Source organism: Rhipicephalus sanguineus, unplaced genomic scaffold, assembly GCF_013339695.2.
Source record: "Rhipicephalus sanguineus isolate Rsan-2018 unplaced genomic scaffold, BIME_Rsan_1.4 Seq2117, whole genome shotgun sequence".
Lineage (NCBI taxonomy): Eukaryota > Metazoa > Arthropoda > Arachnida > Ixodida > Ixodidae > Rhipicephalus > Rhipicephalus sanguineus.
Genome location: NW_023614780.1, coordinates 6,325 through 30,811, shown reverse-complemented (window position 1 = coordinate 30,811; position 24,487 = coordinate 6,325). Strand labels below are relative to the sequence as shown.

The following is a 24,487-nucleotide window of genomic DNA, read 5'->3' as shown; positions in this document are numbered from 1 at the left end:
ACGACCAAACTAAAAGTGCTCTAAAAGTCAAACGTGCCATTTTGGATGAAGTTTGGCAGAAAATTAAGAAGACCGACATTGCGCGGAAGTACGGCATAGCACAGTCGACTTTGGTGACAATCATAAAAAATGCAAGCAAAATTGATGCCGTCTTGGACGACGACGTTGGCAGCAGTGAACGGAAGCGGATCCGCACTGCCACTTACGGAGATGTCGAAGCGGCGCTCTACAAATGGTTTGTAGACACTCGTGCCAAGAACGTCCCGCTCAATGGGCCGATCCTCCTAGCGTAGCTCAAACGTCTGGGGCTTGCTCTTGGCCACAAGAACTTCAACCCAGGCAACGGATGGTTGCAGCAATTCAAAGACCGCCATGGGATCACATGCAAAAGCATTGTCAAAGGCGGTGTTTTCGCAAGCGGAGCCTGGCGGGACGTGCAGTCAGACCATTCTTCACTGCTTCGAGAAAGCAGGTCTTTCGCGGGGAAGCAGCGCTGCCGAAGAAATAACAGCACAAGCAGACATCGATGCTGCTGCAGCAGATGGTGCCACGGCAGTGACGAGCTTGGGGCAGCTGTGGGAGGCTGCGGGCGATGCAAGCCTTGTCCCAAGCGGGTTGGATTATCTGGACTTTGCCCTGGCGGATCAAGACAACGGAGGATCTCACCACCGATGAACTCGCCGATAGCGTCTCCGAAAAGAGAACGATCGCAGATAGCAGTTCCTCGGATGGCGAAGGTGACGACATTGGTGCGCCTCAGCCTGGGACCGCCGGAGCAGCTCTTGCAGCTGTCGACACGCTGCGTATGTACTTGTGCTCCGAACCGGGCAGTTGTGATTTGATGGACAACATTGAGCACTGTGTTCTGAAACGCGCGCTCGCGAAATGCGTGCAAGGGACCCTTGATCGCTTTTTTCAGAAAGTGTAAATAAATTTTTTTTCTTGGTCTGCATAATGTTTGATTTTTTTTAAGAGTCCAGATATAGCGAAAAAGCGGTTATAGCGAAGTAATTTCAGATTCCCGCCAACTTCGTTATAATCTGGCTACACTGTACTTGATATCTGCCTGCTAAGTCTGCTTCAGAGACTTAGCTGCTGTAAGAATACACTGTGCTGACGTTGTGTGTTCTAGCCTTCGTCCCTTGTTTCTAGTTTCTCCCTTATTTGATTGATCCACAACAGTATTGTAGGCAGCAACGAATTTGTCCACGTTTTAAAAGGTTAGAAACTGGACTCGCATAAGGAAAGCATGGTGCAAACATAATGTGATTATACAGTGAGGAAGAGGAAGCACTTATCATGAGGATCAGACAAGCCAGTGATCAGATCGTGCAGTCCATCGACGTGTTGTGCAATCTCATACTCCAAAGGCAGTTTAGTATCATCCTGTGTCATCTAGTCATACAACAACACAGATGTTGCATGCGTGCCACTTTACTCAAGAGCTCATAGATGATACTCTGACACGTGTTCCCACACCTCAGAGAGTTCTTGCTGTCTAAACCGTTTTGGGATAAGGGGAGTCTATGTCACTGTTAGATTAACGGGAACGACGCATGACAGTGTCTGTGGCTTATGGTGTGTGTGCTGCTGTAAGTGTTGGCTGCCATGCTTGAGCACACACTCCATAGCCTCTACCTTGAAGGCAGCTATGTAACATGAATACTGCTGCCATAAGGAAAGCAGCACCAAGACAAACAAAGCAAGGGGAAAGTGCACAACGCAGGTAGCCACCTCACTAAATGGTGATGTAGCCCCTTCAGTGCTGTTGCCTCTCACTGGGTGGCAAGTACGGGGCACAATAATTATGCAAAAAAAAAAAAAGATCAAAAATAAAGTTTTGATGACAGAATTCGGGGGTGCAATCATTGTTTGTTTTTATTCTAATTACAACCACAATGCAAGCATAACTACAATGAAATCCAACTCATGACTTCATCATCCCGTCATGAGATCTTTCGTTAATGAATTTTTTGTAATATACTTTATCACCCTTGTCTGTGCAATGAACTCTTCTCGATTAACTTCACACTGACTAGACAATTCTATTAACTTGGCAGAATTAAGTTCTTCCTATCAGTCCTCTTTAGCATGCACTGCGAAAAAGTGGAACCACAGTCCCCTACCAATTGTAACCAACCAAAGAACATTACCAATTTATGAAATGTTTATCTAGTATTGTACATTAACACTTTCACATTTGATATGTTCATAACCCACTTCCCTCTGTAATGTCGATTTGACCTTCAAAGCATCTGTAGTACGGAGGGGTGTGTGAATATTTGAGTCTTGAATATTACATTTGTAATATTCGTATTTGATTAAAAAACCGTGTACAGTAGACTCTCAATAATTCAAACTCTGATAGTTGAAACTTTCAGTTAATTCAAACAAATCTTAAATTTTTGGTCGGCCCACTATGTTTTCAATGTATTTTAAAGCTGCTTAATTCAAACTGCCTCACTGCACAAATTCGGTTAATTCATACTTTTTGCTTGTCCATGTCTGGAAATATCTGCTGCCTTTGTTGCTTCTAGCTGAACATTCACGTTTTTCTGTTACTAACAGGCGCAAATAAAGCTGACTGCCTGCCTACAAGACGGCCAAACTAGCCGAACCTTGCGCACCAATGATCTCGTGCTGACCGAGGTAAAAAAAAAACTGTAGGCCTGGCCTCGATCTATCGCATGCCAAACGTTTCTTAAAGTCACTTTCTCTGCAGTATGCCATGCGAGAGTGTCCTAAGAATTAGAAGGGGCTAGCAACTGTCGTGGGACGCAACACATTTTGTCCCTTAATTACACACCCGTGCGTGCCTTGTATAATAACTAGAGCTGTGCGAATAGCAAAATTTTGGGTGCGAAGCGAATTTCAATATTGAAGTGTGAGTGCGAATCGAATCGAATATTTTTCTAATATTTTTCGAATATTTCTAGTATATTTTTCGAATACTTCGAAGCAAAATTGCAAAAAAAGTTAGAAAGGATTCCTAAGCATGTTCTTATGAGATAGCAACATGAAAGTGTTTCTTTTCGCTAGGTTGATGAAGCACTGGCGGGGTGGTGTTCCATAGCTGTCTTATCAAGAATGAGGCAATGTGGAGGCTGGATTCTATTTATGTACATGATTTGGTGCAACCAAAGTGTTGCCGACAACACTTTACACGTGATAGGCAAAGATGCCATTTTCTCAGCCTCTCCGCCTCTTTCAACTGCTGTGGAAGGCCAACTGATGTGGTGGACAAGGGTGTGCTCCCTTCAAGTCCGGAGTTCCAAATCTGCCTCGTAGACGTTGATATACAAGAACATCCGAAATTTTGGATGCTAAAAAGCTTTGGCTTCCGATTTTTTGGACTTCCTGCCCAAATTTCAGGTCCAAAACCGCATTAATTGAGCCCCCACCTCTGCCACATCTTTCATCTCCATGTTGGAACCAGCGTTTTCTTGAGTTAGTACATTTGCGAGCGTAGCAGAGCTTGAAAGGCAGCTTTGCCGCAATACGAGAGTGTAATGAGGTGAAGCATATTGAAAATCTAGGGACCACTTCCAATCGTACGTTGACTGTCTTGGCAAAGTTCGACCGTAACGGAGCTTGAAAGGCAGCTTTGCCACAATACGAGAGTGTAATGAGGTGAAGCATATTGAAAATCTGAAGGGGTGACTTTCAATCGGACGTTGATTGTATTTGTTTTTGGGAAGTTCGAATAGTTCGAATAGTAAAATTCCAGTGCGAATCGAATCGAATAGCAAACACTATTCGAAAAATATTTGAAATTTCGAATATTCGCACACCCCTAATAATAACAAGTACCAGTATTATCGCTGATGTCTAAAAATTTTACTAGCAATCATGCAGAGCAGTCTACGATGTTGCTGCGGCACTGAGAAACAATAAACATCGCAGTGTTAGTTGGTGTGTTGCCCTGAGTCATATTTATGATAACTTCTGATAATTCAAACTTCTGATATTTCAAATCAAATCCTGAGGTCCCCTCAAGTTTGAATTATCGAGAGTCTACTGTATTCGGTAAGTTTAGAATATTCGAAGTGACTCAAATATTCTATCTTTCTGAATACAGTAGAACCCCGCTGATACGTTTTTGAAGGGACCGTAGGAAATAAACGTAAGAGACGGGAAACGTAAGAGCCGAAAAACAGGAAACACGGCAAAATATTTAGTGGTACAGAATTTTATTTCAATTCTTACGAGCAGCACGAAAATTGGCGCGCTCAGCCGCGATCTAGTCGATGGATAGAAACGCGGAGCTTAGGACGGCCTTATCCACAGAAATGTAATCAACGTATGTGATTTTTTTAACACCAACAGCTGTAGGCATGAAAGAACTAAGCACACGCAATCACGACCGGCGCGGCGAGTCCGACCGCGAACCGCACGCACGACCATGCGAGCTCCAACCAGCTCCAACTCCTCCCGTTCTCCGACAAATAACGATGATGATGAGTCTACGCCAACGCGATGGCAGAAGTGAATGCCAATCTCGAAGGCCTTGCTTTCGCAAGCAATTACGTCATACACGCCATGTTTGTGCAATGCAAATCTCAGAGGCTATGCTTTTGTCAATAGTAAATGCCAATCTCGAAGGCCTTGCTTTCGCGAGCAGTTACGTCATAGACGCCATCTTTGCAATTTGAATCTCGAAGGCCATGCTTTTGTTTGCATCAATTGAAAGATTCTGTTGCTTGCGCCTCTCATGCGGCTAATATTACGGTCAAACGAGGCCAAGCTGCGTGAAAATGCACCATGGCCGCTCTCTTTGGTAGTCACTCGGTCGGCTCCGGGCGCACTTCGCGACGTATCATACGGGAACGGTCCGACAGTTACGACGTAACAGCGGGGTTCCCAATACATTGTATCCTATGGGAGCTATGCCGGGACCGGCGGAAAACGACGTAACAGCCGGGAAAACGCAGCAGTGAGGAACGTAACAGCGGGGTTCTACTGTATTTGGTCTTTTATATTACTGAAAAGAACTTCCGATTTTGTGCCATTATGGTAGTGCATCAGCGGTTGATCAGTGATTACTTCGACAATGCCACGAGTGTGGTGATGCCTACAAGGATAAGAATCGGAAACACATGGGAGCATGATGACGGCTACCGTGACCACATGGGGTTCTTTAATGGCGTTATTACAATTCATCCCACCATTTGTGCTAATAGCTCACAAGCGTACTGGTTTCAACATACCGTATATACACGTGTAAGGGCCGCACCCCTACTTTGGAGGGGGAATTTCGAAAAAAAAATTCAAAAAGTCCCGCCAGAAAAGTGTAGTTAGTTAAATTGCAGCTAGATGGCGCTGCCAGCTTTTCCGCTTCCGCCGACCTCGACGGCGCCATTATTGCTTTGTGTGGCGCATCGTTGGCATCGTGTGGGTAGCTTGGCAGTGTTTCTTCAGATCGGTGTTGTCGGTGTCACTTTGTCTGTAGTAGTGAGCCCTGTTTGAGCCATCGCAGGTGAGGGATGATGGGCCGGCACTTGAGATCTTTCACTGCAGCCTTTAAACTGCAAGTGAATGAATATGCCGAGGAGCACGGCAAGCGAGAAGCTGGACGCGAATTTGACGTCGATGAGAAGCGCGTGCGTTACTGGATGAAACAGAAAGATGCCCTCGCCGCTACCAACAGGAGCCTTCGCGGAAAGAAGTGCAAGTACCCGGAACTTGAAGGCGAACTTGTCAAATATGTCATCGACACTCGAAGGGACGGCTACGCCGTCTCAACTGACATGATCCGTGTGAAAGCCCTGGCCATCGCTCGCCACATGGAAATACCCCAGGCACAATTCATGGCAAGTCGGGGGTGGGCTACGCGGTTTATGAACTGTAACCAGCTCTCCATCCGCTGCCAGACAACGCTTTGTCAAAGGCTTCCAAGCGAGTACGAAAGCCATGTGATTAAGTTCCATCGCTTTGTAAATGGTCTCAGGAGGGAGCATGAGTACGACCTCTCCCAAATTGGGAATGCGGACCAGACTCCTGTGTGGTTCGATGCACCAGAAAGCACCACAGTGGATTTAAAAGGTGCGAAAAGTGTGTCTGTGCGCACGACCGGCGCAGAACGTCAAAGATGCACAGTGATGTTGTGCATCGCGGCAGACGACAGAAAACTTCCGCCGTACGTCGTATTCAAGCGAAAGACTCTCCCTAAAGAGAAGTTCCCTCAGGGAATCATCGTACGTGCCCAGGAAAAGGGTTGGATGTTCGAGGAACCCGTCGTAGATTGGATAAAGACCGTCTGGACAAACAGACCTGGAGGCCTGTTACAACGGAAAGCCCTCCTTGTTCTGGACAGTTTCAGGGGCCACTTGACGGACCGCATCAAGAACCGACTCGCCACGACTTGTACGGACTTGGCCGTTATTCCTGGAGGACTGACGAGTGTGCTGCATCCGCTCGACGTCTGCGTTAATCGTCTGTTTAAATCGGAATTTCGCCGATGCTACTCGGAATGGATGGCTGGAGGCCGTCATGAGAAGACCCCTACAGGACGGCTGAAGCGGGCATCGCTACAAGTGTGTGCGTGGATTTTGAGTGCGTGGCGTGCCGTGTCATTTGAAACAGTCGCAAAAAGCTTCAAGGTGACTGGAATTTCAAACTGCATGAGCGACGCTGAGGATGAACGTCTCTGGGAGGACGGCGACGACGAGGCGAGCTCTTCCGAGAACGAGGACAGTGATAGCGAAATGGAATCGTAATAAAAACATTTCTGGAATGTCATTTGCGACTCTCTTACACTCTGCTTACTGTCACTGAAACAGTACAAACCTTTGGTGAGCTGTCATCAGCCTGATTCGTGTAAGGGCCGCACCAAGCAAAAATTTCGAAAAAAAAAAAGTGCGGCCCTTACAAGAGTATATACGGTAAATATGTAGTAAAATAAAAAGATTACTGGTGAAAGAATCACCCCTCTTGAATATTCGGTATTTGATTCGTATTTGAAACTATGTATTCGTACTCAATTTGCACTAAAAAATTTTGATATTTGCACACCCCTAATTTGTACTAATACATTACGTCAGCAAATGAGGTAAAGAAGCTTCTTCACACGATTTAAAGACAGAACAAAGAAAAACACATTTTTCTCTCCTGTCTGCATCCTTTAGTGCAAGTGACCTTTTTACCCATCCATGCAGATATTTCCCACAACAATGCAAAGAAAAGGCAGCCCACCTCAGGCCTTCGGTTGGGGCCTCTGCTGTTTGGTGGAGGTGGAAGGGGCTGCTGGTGAGATGAGGAGCTTCCGCGGGCTCCCCCAGCCTGATGGTTGCGTGGCGGTGTAGCTGGCTTGCGCTCCTCCTCCACGGGGATTGGTGGCAATGGCTTGCTGGGCGGCGGGGGATCGGGAACCACTGCGTCACGTAGAAACATAGGCAAAGCACTTACTACTGGGTGCGACTGATACAGTAGAACCCCGCTGATACGTTTTTGAAGGGACCGTATGAAATAAACGTAAGAGACGGGAAACGTAAGAGCCGAAAAACAGGAAAAACGACAAAATATTTAGTGGTACAGAATTTCATTTCAATTCTTACGAGCAGCACGAAAATTGGCGCGCTCAGCCGCGATCTAGTCGATGGATAGAAACGCGGGGCTTAGGACGGCCTCATCCACAGAAATGTAATCAACGTATGTGATTTTTTTAACACCAACAGCTGTAGGCATGAAAGAACTAAGCACATGCAATCACGACCGGCGCGGCGAGTCCGACCGCGAACCGCAAGCACGACCATGCGAGCTCCAACCAGCTCGAACTCCTCCCGTTCTCAGACAAATAACGATGATGATGAGTCTACGCCAACGCGATGGCAGAAGTGAATGCCAATCTCGAAGGCCTTGCTTTCGCAAGCAATTACGTCATAGACGCCATGTTTGTGCAATACAAATCTCAAAGGCTATGCTTTTGTCAATCGTAAATGCCAATCTCGAAGGCCTTGCTTTCGCGAGCAGTTACGTCATAGACGCCATCTTTGCAATTTGAATCTCGAAGGCCATGCTTTTGTTTGCATCAATTGAGAGATTCTGCTGCTTGCGCCTCTCATGCGGCTAATATCACGGTCAAACGAGGCCAAGCTGCGTGAAAATGCACCATGGCCGCTCTCTTTGGTAGTCACTCGGTCGGCTCCGAGCGCACTTCGCGACGTATCATACGGGAACGGTCCGACAGTTACGACGTAACAGCGGGGTTCATAATACATTGCATCCTATGGGAGCTATGCCGGGACCGGCGGAAAACGACGTAACAGCCGGGAAAACGCAGCAGTGAGGAACGTAACAGCGGGGTTCTACTGTACTTCATTATTCAGCATACAATACACTATTGTTAAACAGAACCTGAAGGGATCAGGAAGAACATGTTCCGTTTAAGAGGAGTTCTGTTTACTGAGACATGAACAGGGGTGCAGAAAGAACCTGAAGGGATCAGGAAGAACATGTTCCGTTTAAGAGTTCTCTTTACTGAGAGATGAACAGGGGTGCAGAATTCAAGTGTGAAATTGATCATGTTGGAGGCACATGTTCCATTTAAGCAGCGAGTCTACTGTATAAGCTGAACTGGAACACATTCGCTGATCTCTCTTCTAGACCTGCTGGGGACAGATAGGACATTCTAGACCTGCTGGGGACATTCAGTATGAACAGCGCTGTACCAATAAAGGAAGTTTTCAGTAAAGCTGCACTAAATTAAGTGATCGACAATTATAATTTCTCAATTTTTCAATCTAAGTGGCATGGCCCAGCCAAGCTCCAACACTTTTTGAGCACGGTCAGAAAACGCTGCCGATTGGCGGACGAGGCTCCCGAGAACACACTAGCCAAACATTATAGCCCAGCACGCGGCCTGGGATTTACAATAAATTCTCAAAGTCAGCTAAAAAGCACTTCCTCTTCTCTCGACAAAAATGATGCTTACGGCGTCATTGCCATTGGTCATGCCATTGGCTGAATTGAACATGGCGCGCTCGGTAGTTACTGCGGCCGCCATGAGAGGCCGTCACTTACCCGCGCGCGCGATTGCACTGAAATGATGCACGTTCGAAGAAAAAGAAAGTGAATAAAAAAAAGAGAAAGGAAGCAAAATATGCTCAAGGTCAGAAGGTGCGGGTGACATACCTTCTTCCCCCATGCCACCCCTCCCTGCTTAGCTTCCAGTGCTTTCGTGGGGACGAGAGATTAGTGAAAGCAATTACAGCGTGCGACAAATCTTTCTAACTCCGCTCATACTGGAACGGATTCTAAAAATTTTTGCGGTGGTTGATTTGTGAGGAAATAAGCTCCTTTAATCAAGCCATTCCATGCCTACTCAGAAAAGTGTTGCAGGGCCCCTTTAAAGAGTTTGCTTATTTGCACACAAATTGGGTCTACCAAGGTTAATTTCTAACTGCACGCTGCTATGCCTGGCCTCACTCTGGCGGTCACTTTCCCAGCTAAGAGAAAGGCAGTACGACTTGCAAGCCATATCATCACCGTCCTCTTCGTCGCCACTAACTGACGTCTCAGCAACAGCGTCTTCGAATCTCCAAGGCTACGTTTTGCAGCCGAAAATGCATCCCGGCCATATTGAACATTCACTTTTATATAGTTGAATACAATTTAAGAAGTCCGGAGAGGCCCCGCCCAGATGACCCAAGAGCGGCAGCCCATCACATCTACGACTAAAGAAATACAGTCGAACTCCGCTTCAACGAAATTGCCAGTACAACGAAAAATTCTCGGTTCCCCGTCAACAGTCCATAGGAGTCAATGCATAAATATGCTCGCCACAACGAACACTTTTTCTGCTGCCGTTCCGCTTTAACGAAATTTGACGATGCCATTCCGGGCTCAAAAATTTAATTTACCGTGCAATAAACACAATCTCGGACATTTTGATGCATTTTAGAACATAAAAATACGAATTCAAAGTCTAAATTGCGTGTTGGCACCACCAGAAACCACCGCTGTTGACTAGCATGGGGGCCGCCATTGCTTGATAGCGACAGTGATCAGACTGCCCTGCCTTTGCAACTGGCTTGAGTTGCTTAGTCGCAGACAATCCGAAGCCAAAGCTCAGTTGTCCACACTGGGGTGCATTCGCGGAACGATTCCTTTTCTGATGCCTTTCCAATGCTTTTCATGCTTTTCGCGCTTCGCTAGTGGTCAGAGCGACGGTACATCCGCGTTATCTAACGCGAGCAGCCCTGGGGTGTAATTCGCGGAACGATGCCTTTTCCAATGCCCATGCTTTTCGTGCTTGGCCAGTGCGACCGGTGGTCGGAGCAACAATTCGTCCTGCGTTATCAACGGATCAGCCAGCCGCGAGTGGTGGATAAGAATAGCATAGAATAAGGCGTAAGTCATCGCTTGCGACAGCACGCCTGCATCTTGCCGTTGTCGGCGGATAGTTAGTGTTAACGTATTAGTGCAACTGTGCAGTTCGCGTTGTGCGACCGTGCCTCTGTGGTTCGTTCGTGGAAGCCCTTGTTTCTGCGTGCTTTTCAACGTGGTGTCGCTATGCATAAATCAGAATCGCATCGTGACGCTGCTGGGGACGCAAAGGAAGCAGCAGACACTTTTTGAATTTTGGAAATAAAAGTGTCTCTGTTCTACTAGATCAGGTCAGCCACATTTTTTTCGATTTCACTACAACGAAATGTTCGCTTCAACGAACATTTTTCCAAGCACCGTCAATTTCCTTGTAGCGGGTTTTGACTGTAGTCCCGCTCATGCACTTGGCTATGCTCTCCAAAGGCGAAGCCACCGGCAGTCCGGCTCATGGCGTCCGTCTTGAGTGCGCGCTCATTGGTGAATGCTTGCATTCATCCGCCTTTGATGAGGAAGTGCCGCAGACTAATAAAGTTGTATCCGACCACAATTGGTTAGTTGAATCGGCAGTCCACTGTAGCCTGCATAGAGGCACATACGTTGAAGGGGTCATGAAGCATCTATTGGGCTTGTTGAAAAAACACAACCTGCGGAAAGCTGACACGGCTATGAACTGCTCTGCAAAATATTACAGTTGTGCGCGCCGCGTAAACCCCACAAGCGGAGCGCGAATTTGCCATTTCCTCAGGCGCCCTCTTTTCAAACAGAGGCCGGTTCTCACTCTCGTCGGTGGGCGGGGCGTCTGCATGCGTACGTCGCGGAGACATAGCATGCTTATTGGCCGATAGCCGGATGAGATGCGTTTCTTGCCACGGGGTGCCGGCCACTTGCCCGCGCGCTTACTTCTCAGTCTGCTATTTTTACACGGTAGCCGCACTCGTGCATGCGAATCACAGCGGGAGAGCGATCACGTTTCATGACGCGCACTGACGTGACTTCTTACCCGCATGCCATCCCTCCCTGTCTAGCTTCCAGTGCGCTCGTCGGCACGAGAAAAGAGAGAAAGCGCTGAGAGCGTGCGCCAAACCCCCGTAACTCTGCTGATTCTTGACAGATTCGAGAAATTTTTGCGGCAATCGATTCGGGAGGCAGTAAACTCCGATACTAACGTCATTAGATCATTACTTGGAAAAGTGGTTCATGACCCCTTTAAAACACTACATCTGTACACCAAGAGCTGCATGGCTGATCTCAGTTACACACAAAGCCAAGAGCACCTGAAGACCGTGACTTCCACCCGGAAGATATGCAACAATTATCGTAAAAAAAGTAGCTCATAATGAATGCGGGCACTTCTCACCTATAACCCTCTGTGGTGGCACTGGTGGTGGCCTGGCAGGAAGCTCGGGAGGCTTGCTTGGTTGCTGCGGCTGCTGCTGCTGTGGAGCAGTGAGTGTACCATCCCGGGCCTGTAACTGCTGGAAGTTCCGCTTCAGGGTCAAGTCGCGCTGTGCCGGCTCTACGGAGCCCGGCTCACCTGCCGTACCATCTTCGTCCTCACCCTCGCTGCCACTGCAGAGATGAAACCCACACTTGAGTAACCACTGATAACGCTACTTTCCCCGCAGGCATGCCGAGGCTACCCTCGCCTGCAGTCTGTCAAACAAAATCCAAGAACACTTTTTGTCAGTGCATTGCTCTCTGGTGAGAAACAGTGACAACAAAAAAGTGATAATAAAGCTACCCGAGGGTGTCCGATTTGTTTATTTTTTTTTGTAAGTTGCAGGGACACAAAAGAAGCACACAATGAAGCCGGCAAGTAGCTAAAAAAAGAAATTTGTTTTTTGAGGTCAGGGAAAACGAAGGTGCACGAAACAGCAATTGTCACAGGTAGGGGCCAGACACACATGCTTAATGCTACAGGTGCGATGCACCGGGCTACCACAGTGACCACCCTCTCGTTCACTTTCAACTAGTGTCACTTGTGACCATGGTTGCCAACACAAGAGCTTCAGCGCGCCACTAACCTGTAGCGGTAATCGTCGGGCCCTCCTGGCACCTCCCTGGGACCTCCTGCTCCCGTGGCGGAGCGCTTGTGTTTGCGGCATCGGTCCATATGGTCTTTGAGTTGGATGCGCACCTTTACCCAGAAGAGACAAGTGAGAGTTGTGCATAATGGTGCAAAATAAAAAGAAAGATGCGATTGTTTTTCCCCCCCTTTCAGACAGTACACCACTAGACAAATACACAACCTCACAACTGATGCCTTTCTGCCAAACTACCTAATTTAGATGCAACTATTACAATCTAATGGTGCTTAAAAAAGAAAAAGAAAGCGTGTGTGTGTGAGGAGGGGGTGTGTAATAGTTCAGGGGAACATGCGCGCTAGAAGAAATGAAAAAATTCGTGAACATGGGGTGTTGCTGGAGCCGATGTTTCTTGAAGAAGACAAGTCCACTTGTTTTTGAAACGTCGGCTCCAGCGACATCCCGTGTTCATGAATTTTTATAATGTAATGTTACGTCATTCCTGCTGCACTCAGTGGAACAAATAAGAGAATAGCATAAATGAAATGCAAACAACACCACCAGAAAATGGCGGCTGAAATGGTGTCAACTTAACAGCTATGTTGGTTGGAGATGCACTGACATGTCTGGAAGTACAAAAGTGCCACTACAACGTTACCTTTTTTTTCTATGCAACATACAAAAACACTAACGCTCTTGATTTTGAAAATTAAGATATGAAATTCTGGTGTTTTACATGCTAAAACCATTATGATATGAGGCAAGCTGTAGGGCATTGAATTAATTTGGCCAAACGGAGTTATCTATTGTGCTTTTGCCATTATGTGGCACCATGGCTGGGGACAGAACCTGCATCCTCATGCCCAGCAGCTTAAAGGGACACTAAAGAGCAAAACGATTTTTGTCATGTTAGGAAAGTACTCTTTCACGATACCAAAAACACCACGCTTGCTGCGAGAAGACACTTAGTAAGCGAGAAAACGCGAAAAAAGAAAATGTGGCGAAGCCACCTCGAAGATTCCGCACCATTCGCCGTGACGTCGCATGTTTTGACGGTGTTTACTAGGGACTACGTAGTTCCTAATCGATAAAAATGAAGTACATTGTCCCCTGAGGGGGCCATAGACTTAATATACCAAGTTTGGGGTAATTTTGTAGAGCCAATGGTGCCAAAATACAATAAATACGCTTTGAAATCCATGACATCACCCAGGGAGATTTAGGCACGAAATTTAAAAATGAAACTTTGAACTTGATTTTCTCCTCTATTAATAAACGTATGATGGCAAAATTAACGACATTAGAGTTCTCAGAGCATAACTCAAAGATCTAGACCGATTTATTGTTTCTCTTTAGTGTCCCTTTAATACCACAGCGGGCGCCCCCATTCCATGTTTCACGTGCCAATGACAGCAAAAAAATTACAGTCCAAAACACGCTGAAAAACAAAGCATTCAATGTACTGCTACAACCAACTTTCTCAATATGACAGGTGCTTCAAAGAACTGGGTATGCACCTGTCTCTCAGTGGGCTGATCCTTGATGAATGGGTGCTTGAGCAGCTGCTCTGTGTAGGGTCTCTGCTGGTAGTCCTTGACCAGCACAGTCTCAATGAAGCTGTGAAACTTCTTCGCCCACTTGCGTGACTTGAGCCGAGGCGGCGGGTTTCGAGGGATTAGGAATAGTGCCCGCATTGGATGCATGTCGCACAAAGCTGAAAAAGGGGCAGCAGGAATGCCTATGAGCCGATGGCAAATTATATCGCTCTAAAGGGAGCTGGACCAAAGCATAATCGAGGAACAAGCTGTGTGGCTCGGTAAAGTAGTTTTCTTGAGTGTTTCAACTCGGCATGGTATTTCAAATATACACCAAGAAAAGTCAGTATAATATGCACTTCCTTTAGCCCTGTCCCAGCCCCACTTTCTCACCACCAGTCATAGAAATTATGAGGGCAAAGCTCCCCTTAAGGGGGGACATGGTGTGTGGAGATATTTTCTGTACCTTATGTCCAAACCTGATGAAATTAAATAGACTTGTTTGGTTTTTCATGCTGATTTCAAATAAACAATAATTTTTCTTGTAAGCAAACTGGTTTACAAGATACACAAAGCTGCCTCTCTATTGTTTCCGGAGACGATAGGAAAAAAGCTGTTCAGGAGAAGTGAATATTATCAGATAGCTAGATACTACTATATGCAATAAGTGCAATGCTGCAAACAATTTTCAGATCGGATCATAACTAGTCATTCTTCAGACGATCGAAATTCAGTGTTTGTACCAAGACTACCGTTAAGAAAAAACAAAATCAATTTAAACAATCTATGAGCAGAAAATTAGAATTCTGCTCTCAGCACTTTGTGACCCTTAAACCATTTGCAGAGCCTGGAGAGGTGCAAACTTCTGTTCAATAATTTGATAATAATAATAATAACTGCCGCGGTTTTATGTCCCAAAACCATGATATGATTATGAGCGACGCCATAGTGGAGGGCTCCAGAAATTTAAACCACCTGGGGTTCTTTAACGTGCACCTAAATTTAAGGGGGCGAACTCATCTTAGACATTTTTTTTTCTTTATTTCTCCATAAATTCTGATGAATCTGCGCAGGTTTGTGTAGCTTTTTCTGCTGATTTCAAATATGTATTTACTTTTCCTTTAACTAGTCTACTTCCTGAGATAAGTTCACCCCCTATTAAGACCTCGATATAAATTAAAGTGCTGAATTAAAAGCAAAATTTAAAATATGGGAATGTTCACTAATGACTGAAGATTGAAAGTATGCAGTTTTTTTTGTTTGCTTTTCTTAATTATTTTAGAGCAGAATGAACTTTACATCCTGAAAAGCACTTGGCATCCTGTTAAAATTTTGATGACTAAATAATTAAAAGGACTGTTCTGAAAATTCTGCTCCCATACTTGGATTTTCTACATATTTGTGTTTTCATTGCAAGAAGAATTATCGTTGTACCTGCCCTAGATGCCAAGACATATGGGCCTCAAAATTGAATGGTCATAATTTACATTTTGAGAAAAGTGCGAAAATGAAATTGCACACTCTTCATTTTAAAAATAACCAGGACTATAACGTGACTGCTGCTTAGTGTTGTAATGGCCCTTATTTAGTGCCATCTGGGCACTCTTGGCTCTGGCATGTTTGAGATTAGACTCGGCCGCTTGGTGCCTGTCCTTCTCACTCATCCATCTGATGCTTGGGAGGCTGGGTTTTGGACTGAGTTCTACCAAGATACCTAACGAGGTTCTCAAATTGCCACATTTGATCTTTATTACTGCATCTGCACTTACAGGTTCAACCATAAATAATGAAGCATGTTGTTCCTTAGATGCCAAAGCCCAAATAAGTGAACGAAGGCTTTTATTTACCCCTTTGACACATTTCTAGAAGCTCTGTTTCTGATAAGGTGCTCATAAATTGGTACGAGCTTTGGACACATGTGCTGGCAAATTATAAAGATGCCTCGAAGCAGGCTTTCCACTTTTTGCTGCTGCTGCTAATTGGCGGCACCAAAAATCTGGGCAGTCAAAATGACATTACAAGAAAATTACTGCATCCTGGAGCATGAAAATTTGCAGGCACATAGAAAAATGCTTGCTCAAACCAAAAATGTCATTTTCGAAAAATGAATTTTTTTGACATTTCTCAGTCCCAAAGACCAGTCTGCCCCCTTAAGTACATGGGCTGCAAGCATTTTCAGCTACACCAAAAATGCGGCCGCCGCAGCCGAGACTTGGTCCCCTACCTTCAGGTCAGCGGTCGAGTACAGTAACCACTAGACCTCCATGGCGGGTTTTCAATAATTTGGTAAGGTTCAACACCTTTATGTTTCTTGTCATTATTTTGCATGGCAGAACAAGGAGTTGGTAGGGCACTGAAGGAGCCACAGGCTGGGTCAGTTGCGTACGTGGGATTCGCACTACTACAGAGGCTACAATTTGTGATTGTTACAGTGATGCACACATTAGCGGCAAGGATGATAAGCTGGTACTTAGATACGATGCAGCCCCCAAAGATGTGAAAAAGCTAAACGACTTACGTGGTTGTGACTCAGCCATTTCCAGTGCAGTGATTCCAAGCGACCACAAATCACTCTGAAACGGTACACATGACATCAGGGGTGTTGGGAAATATACCTTTGTTCATTTTGAGCGCAACAGAAGCCATGACATACATGGCAAGTTCCTTACCGAATTAATGACAACCTGAACATACAAACATAAAGGTGAAAATATGACACGGCAAAGTGGCATGAAGAGTCATTTCTGCAACTAGTCTATGCAGCCACTGAGTACATGCCGAATATATACTTACCCTGTTGTCATACGTGGCATCTGGATTTTCATCACAAGCAATCACTTCTGGGGCCATCCTGTGTATTAAGAGAGAAAAAAAAAATCAACTTCAGCATAGTTTGCTGGCGAGTATATTTATTATTTCTAATGTAAGCATATTTGCTTGAAAAGGACAGAAAATTCACTTCAGTCTGCAGAATTTGTGTGGTGTACCTACATTAATCTTTCAAAAGTGCGTCGTTATGCCTTTCCATCCGAGTAATTTCTGAATTTATATTCGGGCATATTCCACAAAACAAGTCCGCAGCAGCCTCACACACTGTAAGCACCATCTTTAATGAGCGCAGGAATCACCATAACAAGAGGATTGCTACCTACATCACAAATGCTCACAATATTTACAGTTATCAAAGGAACAGTTTTGATTATTGCAGTACAAATGCCTTCCACCAAGGTCTCGCAATTGTCTGTCATGTCTCACTTAAACTACTACCACTATGTATGCCCAGGAATTTTTCAACATCCCACTATGCTTTTATATTGCCCTTAAGTGTGTTCCTCTTTTGTATCCATATGACATCTCAGCCCGTCAGTGTAAAGCCATGCAGAAAGCACCTCTACCTTATACAAGGGGGGTTGCAACATTGCACTTTTTATACAGTATTGCAATAAAACTTTGCGCAAAACAATAAAAGCAATGTCTGGTGCAGCATGGAAATGTAGCTTTTAAAATACCAAGCTGATTTACACAGTATGGCTCAATGCTGAATGCCGAAAGTTATCTGACCCAAGGGCGCATTACCACGTTGCTAGAAGAGAATGCAGAAACGCTGAAGGGTCAAGCTTTGGTTGTCAATGCTACATTTTATAAATGCAGTAAAATCTCATTAATTGGAACCTGAAGGGACCTGAATAATATAACTCATTTCATATACTGAGAAAGATGCAGCTTAGTGCACAACCAACCAAATAAGAGGCAGTTTCATTTAAGAAGCAATTCCGTTTAACTGATTTCCGTTCCCCGACAATCCACTGTACTACATATTAGAGTCTTTTAGCAAGTTACGGAAACACAGTATTGAATCGTGGTACGGTATTATCGTACCGCTCCTCCTTTCTTGCTCATTGTACTTTTGCCCTTTTAATACCAGAAAAGGCCCCCCAACACCACAAGCGCTTTTTTTTCAAAAATTACTATGGGGTTGTCACGCCTCACTGTTGGTTCTCAGCCTACGCATAGTTAACGAGGAACCTGTCGTTCGGGGGACACACTGTTACCGGAACTGGGAGCGGCTTAAGCATAACGAACAAAAAAGGAGGAGCGGTACGGTAATACCCTACTGTAATTCCACGCCGTATATCCGTAACTTGCTAAAATACTCTATTGACACATGTTGAAAGTGCATACGCGATTTCCGCCTCTATGTTCTCCTCCTGACATTTTACAAAAGCTAATGCCATCCTTCGACAAGTAGGCATATCTACAATGAATGCTGATGCAAGGTTTACACAGGCTGATGCTGATAATAATGAAACAATAAGGAGCTTTACAAGAGGGCATGAACAATTAAACGCCTGTCAAGAGTACTTACCAGTATGGAGTTCCAATAAATGTGTTACGTCGTCCTATCGTGCGGTCCAGCTGAGCACTTACTCCGAAGTCCACTGTTCAAAACAAGCAAGTACTGAACATTAATAACTGATGAAAAAAAAAAAAACCGCACAGCAAGGTACATCAAGAGTTTTTCAAAAATAGGTCTGCAAGCCAGCTAGAGTGCAAGGGTACAAATTTATTTCAATTTTCCCACGAAGTCATACTACAAGTTCCAAAGGAAATCCTTATAAGAAATTAGCCATTTAGAAATATTCTTCACCTACAGCTTGACTCCACTTCTCTAATCACGTTTTTGAATAACCAAACGAACATGTTAACACTTAATTCATCTCCTAATATAAATCAAATAACTGAATCTCACTTTATCCTTCTCAGACTTCAAGATCATTAAACACCATAACTGCGCTTTCAGTCAGTTTTCATTACGAAAATGAGACATTGTTTAGCAGTAGACATTAAGTAGTACTTCAAAGTTCCCCCACCCCTCTGAAAACCAACAGTGGTAATTTCAACACACTGAGCTTGCCATCTTACCGAAGAGGCATAGCGCAATCAAAGCGAGCTTAGTTTCTTCTTCTAAAGCACAAACACGTGTTCGGGACATCGCTACGTTGTACTACTCACCAAGCTTTACTTCAGCATTGTCGGTGAGCAAGACATTTTGTCCCTTGATGTCCCTGTGTATAATCTTGTTGGCATGCAAATGGCTCAGGCCCTAAATGCAGAGGAGGAGAGGGGTGTGGGGGGAGAGAGGGCAGAAGTGAGTAACTTGGAAATGTGAAAATATAAAAACTAATGACCAAAAATTACAGCAGCAAACTATCTCCTACCCTGAGGATCTCTCTGCATATGTATGCAATCCATTCTTCCTTCAGTGACTGGCCCTTGGTTGCTGTAAATACCACATTGGTTGCAGTCATGGCTGGCACTCTGAACTGCTTGACCCATGTGCACACTAACAAACCTCAGCTCCAAACCTGTTTCTAAATTGCTCCGTTCGAAGACTGTACTGCTGCTCGAATGAGCTAGCAACTGTTTTCCATAAATTCTTACACATGCGACTTGGCTTGTCTACCATTCACTTATTGGATGCAGAAGACAAATCTGTCCTATGTAGTTTTGGCTATTAGTACAGCACTAAAGGCTGCTCAAGTTCATCGATTGTGGTGACTTTCTCGATGCAAGTTCAGGGGGCATAAGAAGCCTTTTTAAGAATAGTCCTAGAACATATGAGGCATGTACAGGGGTGGTCAAAAGTTCCCAGGCTGCAACGCCCGGCCGCGGAGCAGCACCTCGCTACTATCGGGGCGCTGCCATCGCAATCATGCCTTGGCGCACGCTGGCGTCCAGCGTGTGCGTGAAGGGGGGGGGTTGTATCCCTCTCTCTTTGTCGCTCTCCTTCCTAAGAAAGCTAGGTTAAACTACTACTGTGCAGTGCTGCTTATTCCACTACGATGTTCCAACTAGCCCCAACACAAGCTCTTCTGAATACATTTCGGGCTCCGACCATGCTCGTATGCAGCGAATTGGCCTGTGCAGATTGCTGATAGAACCACCGCAGTGCGAATGGAAAGTTAAACGCACGATATTGTTTCCCAGGAAGGCGAAAACCACGGTAATGTATATGGTGTCTAGCTAAACGTGGCCGCAGTCATGATGCGTCAGTTTTCCGAAAGAACACCGCTTCGCTACATGCTGCACAGTAGTAAAACATCGAAGAGCGGATAGTGAGGGAACATAACGCACCAAGTTTATACGTCACTTTCATATCAAGGAGAGCAAGAAAGGAAGAGGGATGCACCACCCCCCTTCATGCACACGCTCGACGCCAGCGTGCGCCAAGGCGTGATTGCGATGACAGCGCCCCGATAGCAGCGAGCTGCTGCTCCTCGTCCGGGCGTTGCGGCCTGGGAACTTTTGACCATCCCTGTACATTAGTTCTTGCAAACTCCATATCCAAGCAGACCACTAAATTTTCATGTATTCACACACACATAAAAAAAATGCTTCTACATAACATTGCTTCTTTCATAAAAGCCAGCATGATTGCACGAAACATGATACGTGTATTTTTTTTTTGTAGAGCAGAAATATTTGAAAAAATAAAAAAAGCCTGCAAACAGCGAAGCCCACATTCCATTACACTGTTACAAACCTACACTTCCTTCATGAGTATTTAATGTGCACCTTTGTTTTAGAAACTAACGAGTAACTGCAAATACACATGCACACGCACATAACATTTTCTTTGAACAAAATGTTAGCTACATGCCACTTCGACAGATGGCCGTTCCCGTATCTCATATATGTGTCATTTCTTAAGTGGAATTGACATCAGGTTTAGATAAATATATAGATACTGATCTCCAGAATGACTGAAACCTAGACGCCGATTCTTAAACATAGTTTTTGTTTCATGGTTATGTTTTAACACGTGGCGACCGAATGGGGTGTCTCACAAAAATGCTTGAGATCAGTGACGTCTGTACAGCTCATGAACGTCCTTAATAGGAAAAAAGAAACGGGACGAAGACAGCCATGTGCCGGATGGGCCACTAGCGAAAGATCCGCGGGCCGCGTGTTTGAGAGCTCTGAATTATACAAATAAACAAATTTTAAATCAGCAATGATGCCTCTAGTAATTTAAGTTCAATGACAACATTCTATATCCCAATTGTTCGCTGCACTTGGAAAAACTTCAGTGCAGTCACGGAAAGACATAGCTCTGCACCCATCTATCAGCTTCCTTTTCTGGATCACACAGTAAAATATTAAATCTTGCAAAACAAACAATAAGTCTGTCAAATTGTGTCAGTCCCGATGTAAGTAAATCATTTATACAAAATGAAATGTATGTCCTGCAATGCTGCCTGTTTTCTAAGCAGCATCAATTATTAGAGCCAATTGACATCTTCATAAAGCATCTAAATCTTCGCGTTGCCACTTTTTAGCCGCGTTGGTAAACTGAATTCGAAAGCATACTCGGCACTAGCAGACAAGGACGTAAGAGAAATGGACACCACGCTGCATCTAAATCTACCTAGGTAAAGTATTGATCGTATTTAAACGCACCGGGCAACATCGATGTGCTAGCTAGACGATTTCACGACTGAAAGTTACTAAAAAAAACTAATGACAAAAGAAAGTTCTACAATGGCCTTTTATGTATAACACCAAACAGGCTACAAAAAACATTTGTTAATACAGAGGAACAAAAAATTAAAGACTTACACTTGACAAGATCTGTGACTGAACCAGCACCACAGTACTCCATGACCAGCTGAAAAGGACAAGACCAGCTTGTGAGGACCTAATCCCTGTGATGACTATGCACATATCCCCCGGATACCAGACAAAGAAAAAATACCCACCCAAAGCTTATCATCTTTGCCTGGCGGACTCTTCTGTATGAATGCCCCGTAGTAGGTGGCAATATTGCGGTGGTGGGAATACTGCATGGGGAACGATAAAAGGCAGACGATTAGCCATAGCTGCCAACCTACCATGGCAAGTAAAACAGCACTCCAAGAGATCTCCAAACGTAACTGTCTTGCATCAACGTGCACCAACATATGTGCCTGCAAGTTTTCCAACACTTCACATTAAAAAAAGAGAGAAATAATTCTTTATTATGCTTACTCTCTTCCAGGCATCCTTTCATTACGCTAACAGACCACTGGTTAGTTTATCTTTTACACTTTACAAGACCTGCTCAATTCCACTTTTCCCTCTTGGCCAACTGGTGCAGCAATCATACGCACGTGGTATAAAATCCACTCTGGTGTCTTTCCATCACTTGAGCACACCTTACCATTTTTTTTTTTGCATTACTCTGCCGTACTGTTACGCAAAGTTAAGAGCACTTTACAGAAAAATGACAAAAAAGAAAAAAAAATCTACAGTTCAAGTGAAATTGCCTGGAAATTTCTTGGAGCTAAACAAAAGGGATCATTACTATGCTTGCTCCAAAATAAACAGAAGTTTAGCATTAACACTCATGAGCATGAACTTCTAATGCTTTGTCGATACACTTACCTTCTTCAGGACATTAATCTCTAGCTTGATTTCTTCCTCTTCATCCTGCAATGCAAGAAAGACAAGGAAGCATAAATGCTTTGGTCTTGTAGAAGTAAAAAAAAAAAAAGAAAAAAAAAGAAAAATAGAAGCGCAGCTTGCACTAAGTTGCGCAAGGCTGGGTCACAGTGGAGCTGGCAGGCACCTAGCTGGTCTTGGCTTGGCTAGGCTTTTGCCCTCTCACCTCTCTCTTTCCCACCCCTTACTATACTATACTATAAATGGCTATGCTTGCTCTTTTTTCCTTTTTACCTCAGTTTGCTTCTATTTCTTTCTCTTTCTACCCTTTTTTCTCTATTTCACCCCTTCCTCTTTCTTTCTATCTCCTTCTCCAGCTCTCTTTCCTTGATTCTCTCTTTCAGTCTTTCTTCTCTTTCTTTCTATGCTATGCTTTACTCTCTACCTTCCCCCTCCTCACCCTCACTTTCCTGTCCCACCCCCTTGCTGTACTATATTATACAAGGCTACGTTATGCTCTGCTAGCGTGCCTAGATAGCAGAGTGGTTACGATGCTCGCCTTTGGATCGTGGGTACGTGGGTCTGAATCCCGCTTCATAAATAATTTTTTTCACCAAGAATTTATCTTTCTATCTCTTTCTCTCCGTCTGTACTCGTTCTCTGTCCCATCAGAGTTCTTGCGTCCCCATACCTGCCAACCTAGGGACCTCGAAAGTCGGGAGAGTCGCAGGACGAGGAGGGATGACAGAAAGCGCACGTTTTCATTTCGTGGCTTCTGAGGGCCGCAGTAATGCCATACAGAGCTCTGAATGATTGTGGCAAAGCTTTTACAGACTGGCGATCACACCGATGCTCGTAATTAGAGCACTTATGTGTAATTACACACACACACGCGCAACAAAACCTGCTATGACTGGCAAAACATGGTAGCCTTTTCCCACAATTAGCACGCCTCATCGCGTAATATTGTATGATGACGAAGCTAACTTTGCATGCACTGCAGTGTAGTGCTATTGAGAGTTGCTCGTCGAGATAAAGATAACACAGATATGCGGCGTCCACTCCTCCCTTTACATCAGTGGGCATGGGGGAGGGTCCTTCTGAAAGCTGTTCTGGTGCCTGAAGGGCAGAAAATGAATATAACTGTTGTCCTTTGTTATTGCACTTCGGGTGACTGCTTACAGAGAGATTTATGGCCGTGCCGTGCAATCAAAAGGACTGGTCGGAAATTGGGAGAGTTGGCAGGTATGCATCCCATACCAGATAAATCGGCAGCCGTGTTCTAAGAGCAAAGCAGAAGAGGAAGAAGAGGACGAAGATGAGGAGAGCGTGGGCCAGTTCACGATAATGATAATTTTCTGCCTACGACACACAGCAAACATCGACCATAACAGCTCTGCTGTAAAAAGGAGAAACAAGCTCTGCCGGAAAACCTTAGCGCTATTGTTTAACTGCAAGAGTTCCGTAGCTTAGGTTATTACATGGGCTTTGAAAACAACACGCACATTACTAAAGCAAAAGCATTTCCCGGTGCTAGTGAACAGGAGAAAGTAAAATGTTGTGACAGGGCAAAACAACACTGAAATTACATGTGGCATGTCAATCGCCTTATGACCAGTTATCACTGCTCTTAATTAGCTAAGCACTATATCACCCCAGTAAGCAACCTCTGCACAACACTTGTATCCTTCATTGAGAAGCCCCACCTCAGTAACATCCATAATCTTGATGGCTGCAAGCTGTCCAGTCTTGGTGTGCCGACCCTGGAATAGAAAAAAAAAAAAAAAATTGCAGGTGTCAGTGTCAAATTCTCCGTATTAAAGACAGAAAAATGAATGTTTGGGCAATGAAATGTATAGCAAATGTACAAACCTTGTATACTTGGCCATAAGTGCCATTTCCGACCACTTCAATTAGTTCAAATATACCAGCAGGGTCCTGCAGGAGGAATGATGCAAAAATTAACAACACTCAACTGAAACTGAACGATGGCAGGCAGCGTCGCCCTTCAAAAGCATGGCCAAGAACAAAATCATACACCTAAAAGTGTCTCGTCCATTAATCAATCTTGACTTGAACAGGTCAAGTTAACTGAAGTGCATGTCTGCAATTGCATGCCTGTAAGTACATCTGACATTTGTCTGCCTAAAGCTTAGAGGACCCTGCTATGGCCAATATGAAATA

At 44.7% G+C, this 24,487-nt stretch overlaps 1 protein-coding gene across 1 annotated transcript in view; it reads right to left on the bottom strand.

Annotated features, from left to right (window-relative positions):
- LOC119376715 (misshapen-like kinase 1) overlaps positions 1–24,231 on the bottom strand; it is a 29,519-nt gene extending 5,288 nt beyond the window's left edge. Inside the window, exons 1-14 of the mRNA XM_037646459.2 lie at positions 24,176–24,231; positions 24,010–24,066; positions 22,307–22,351; positions 21,643–21,723; positions 21,503–21,551; positions 19,102–19,163; positions 18,896–18,986; positions 18,249–18,321; positions 16,676–16,733; positions 16,401–16,455; positions 13,865–14,061; positions 12,348–12,460; positions 11,681–11,892; positions 7,192–7,370 (exon numbers count right to left, since the gene is read on the bottom strand). Of these exons, the coding sequence (XP_037502387.1) occupies positions 7,192–7,370; positions 11,681–11,892; positions 12,348–12,460; positions 13,865–14,061; positions 16,401–16,455; positions 16,676–16,733; positions 18,249–18,321; positions 18,896–18,986; positions 19,102–19,163; positions 21,503–21,551; positions 21,643–21,723; positions 22,307–22,351; positions 24,010–24,024 (1,230 nt within the window). The 5' untranslated portion in view covers positions 24,025–24,066; positions 24,176–24,231. The remainder of the gene's footprint in view (positions 1–7,191; positions 7,371–11,680; positions 11,893–12,347; positions 12,461–13,864; positions 14,062–16,400; positions 16,456–16,675; positions 16,734–18,248; positions 18,322–18,895; positions 18,987–19,101; positions 19,164–21,502; positions 21,552–21,642; positions 21,724–22,306; positions 22,352–24,009; positions 24,067–24,175) is intronic.
- Positions 24,232–24,487: the final 256 nt, after the last annotated feature.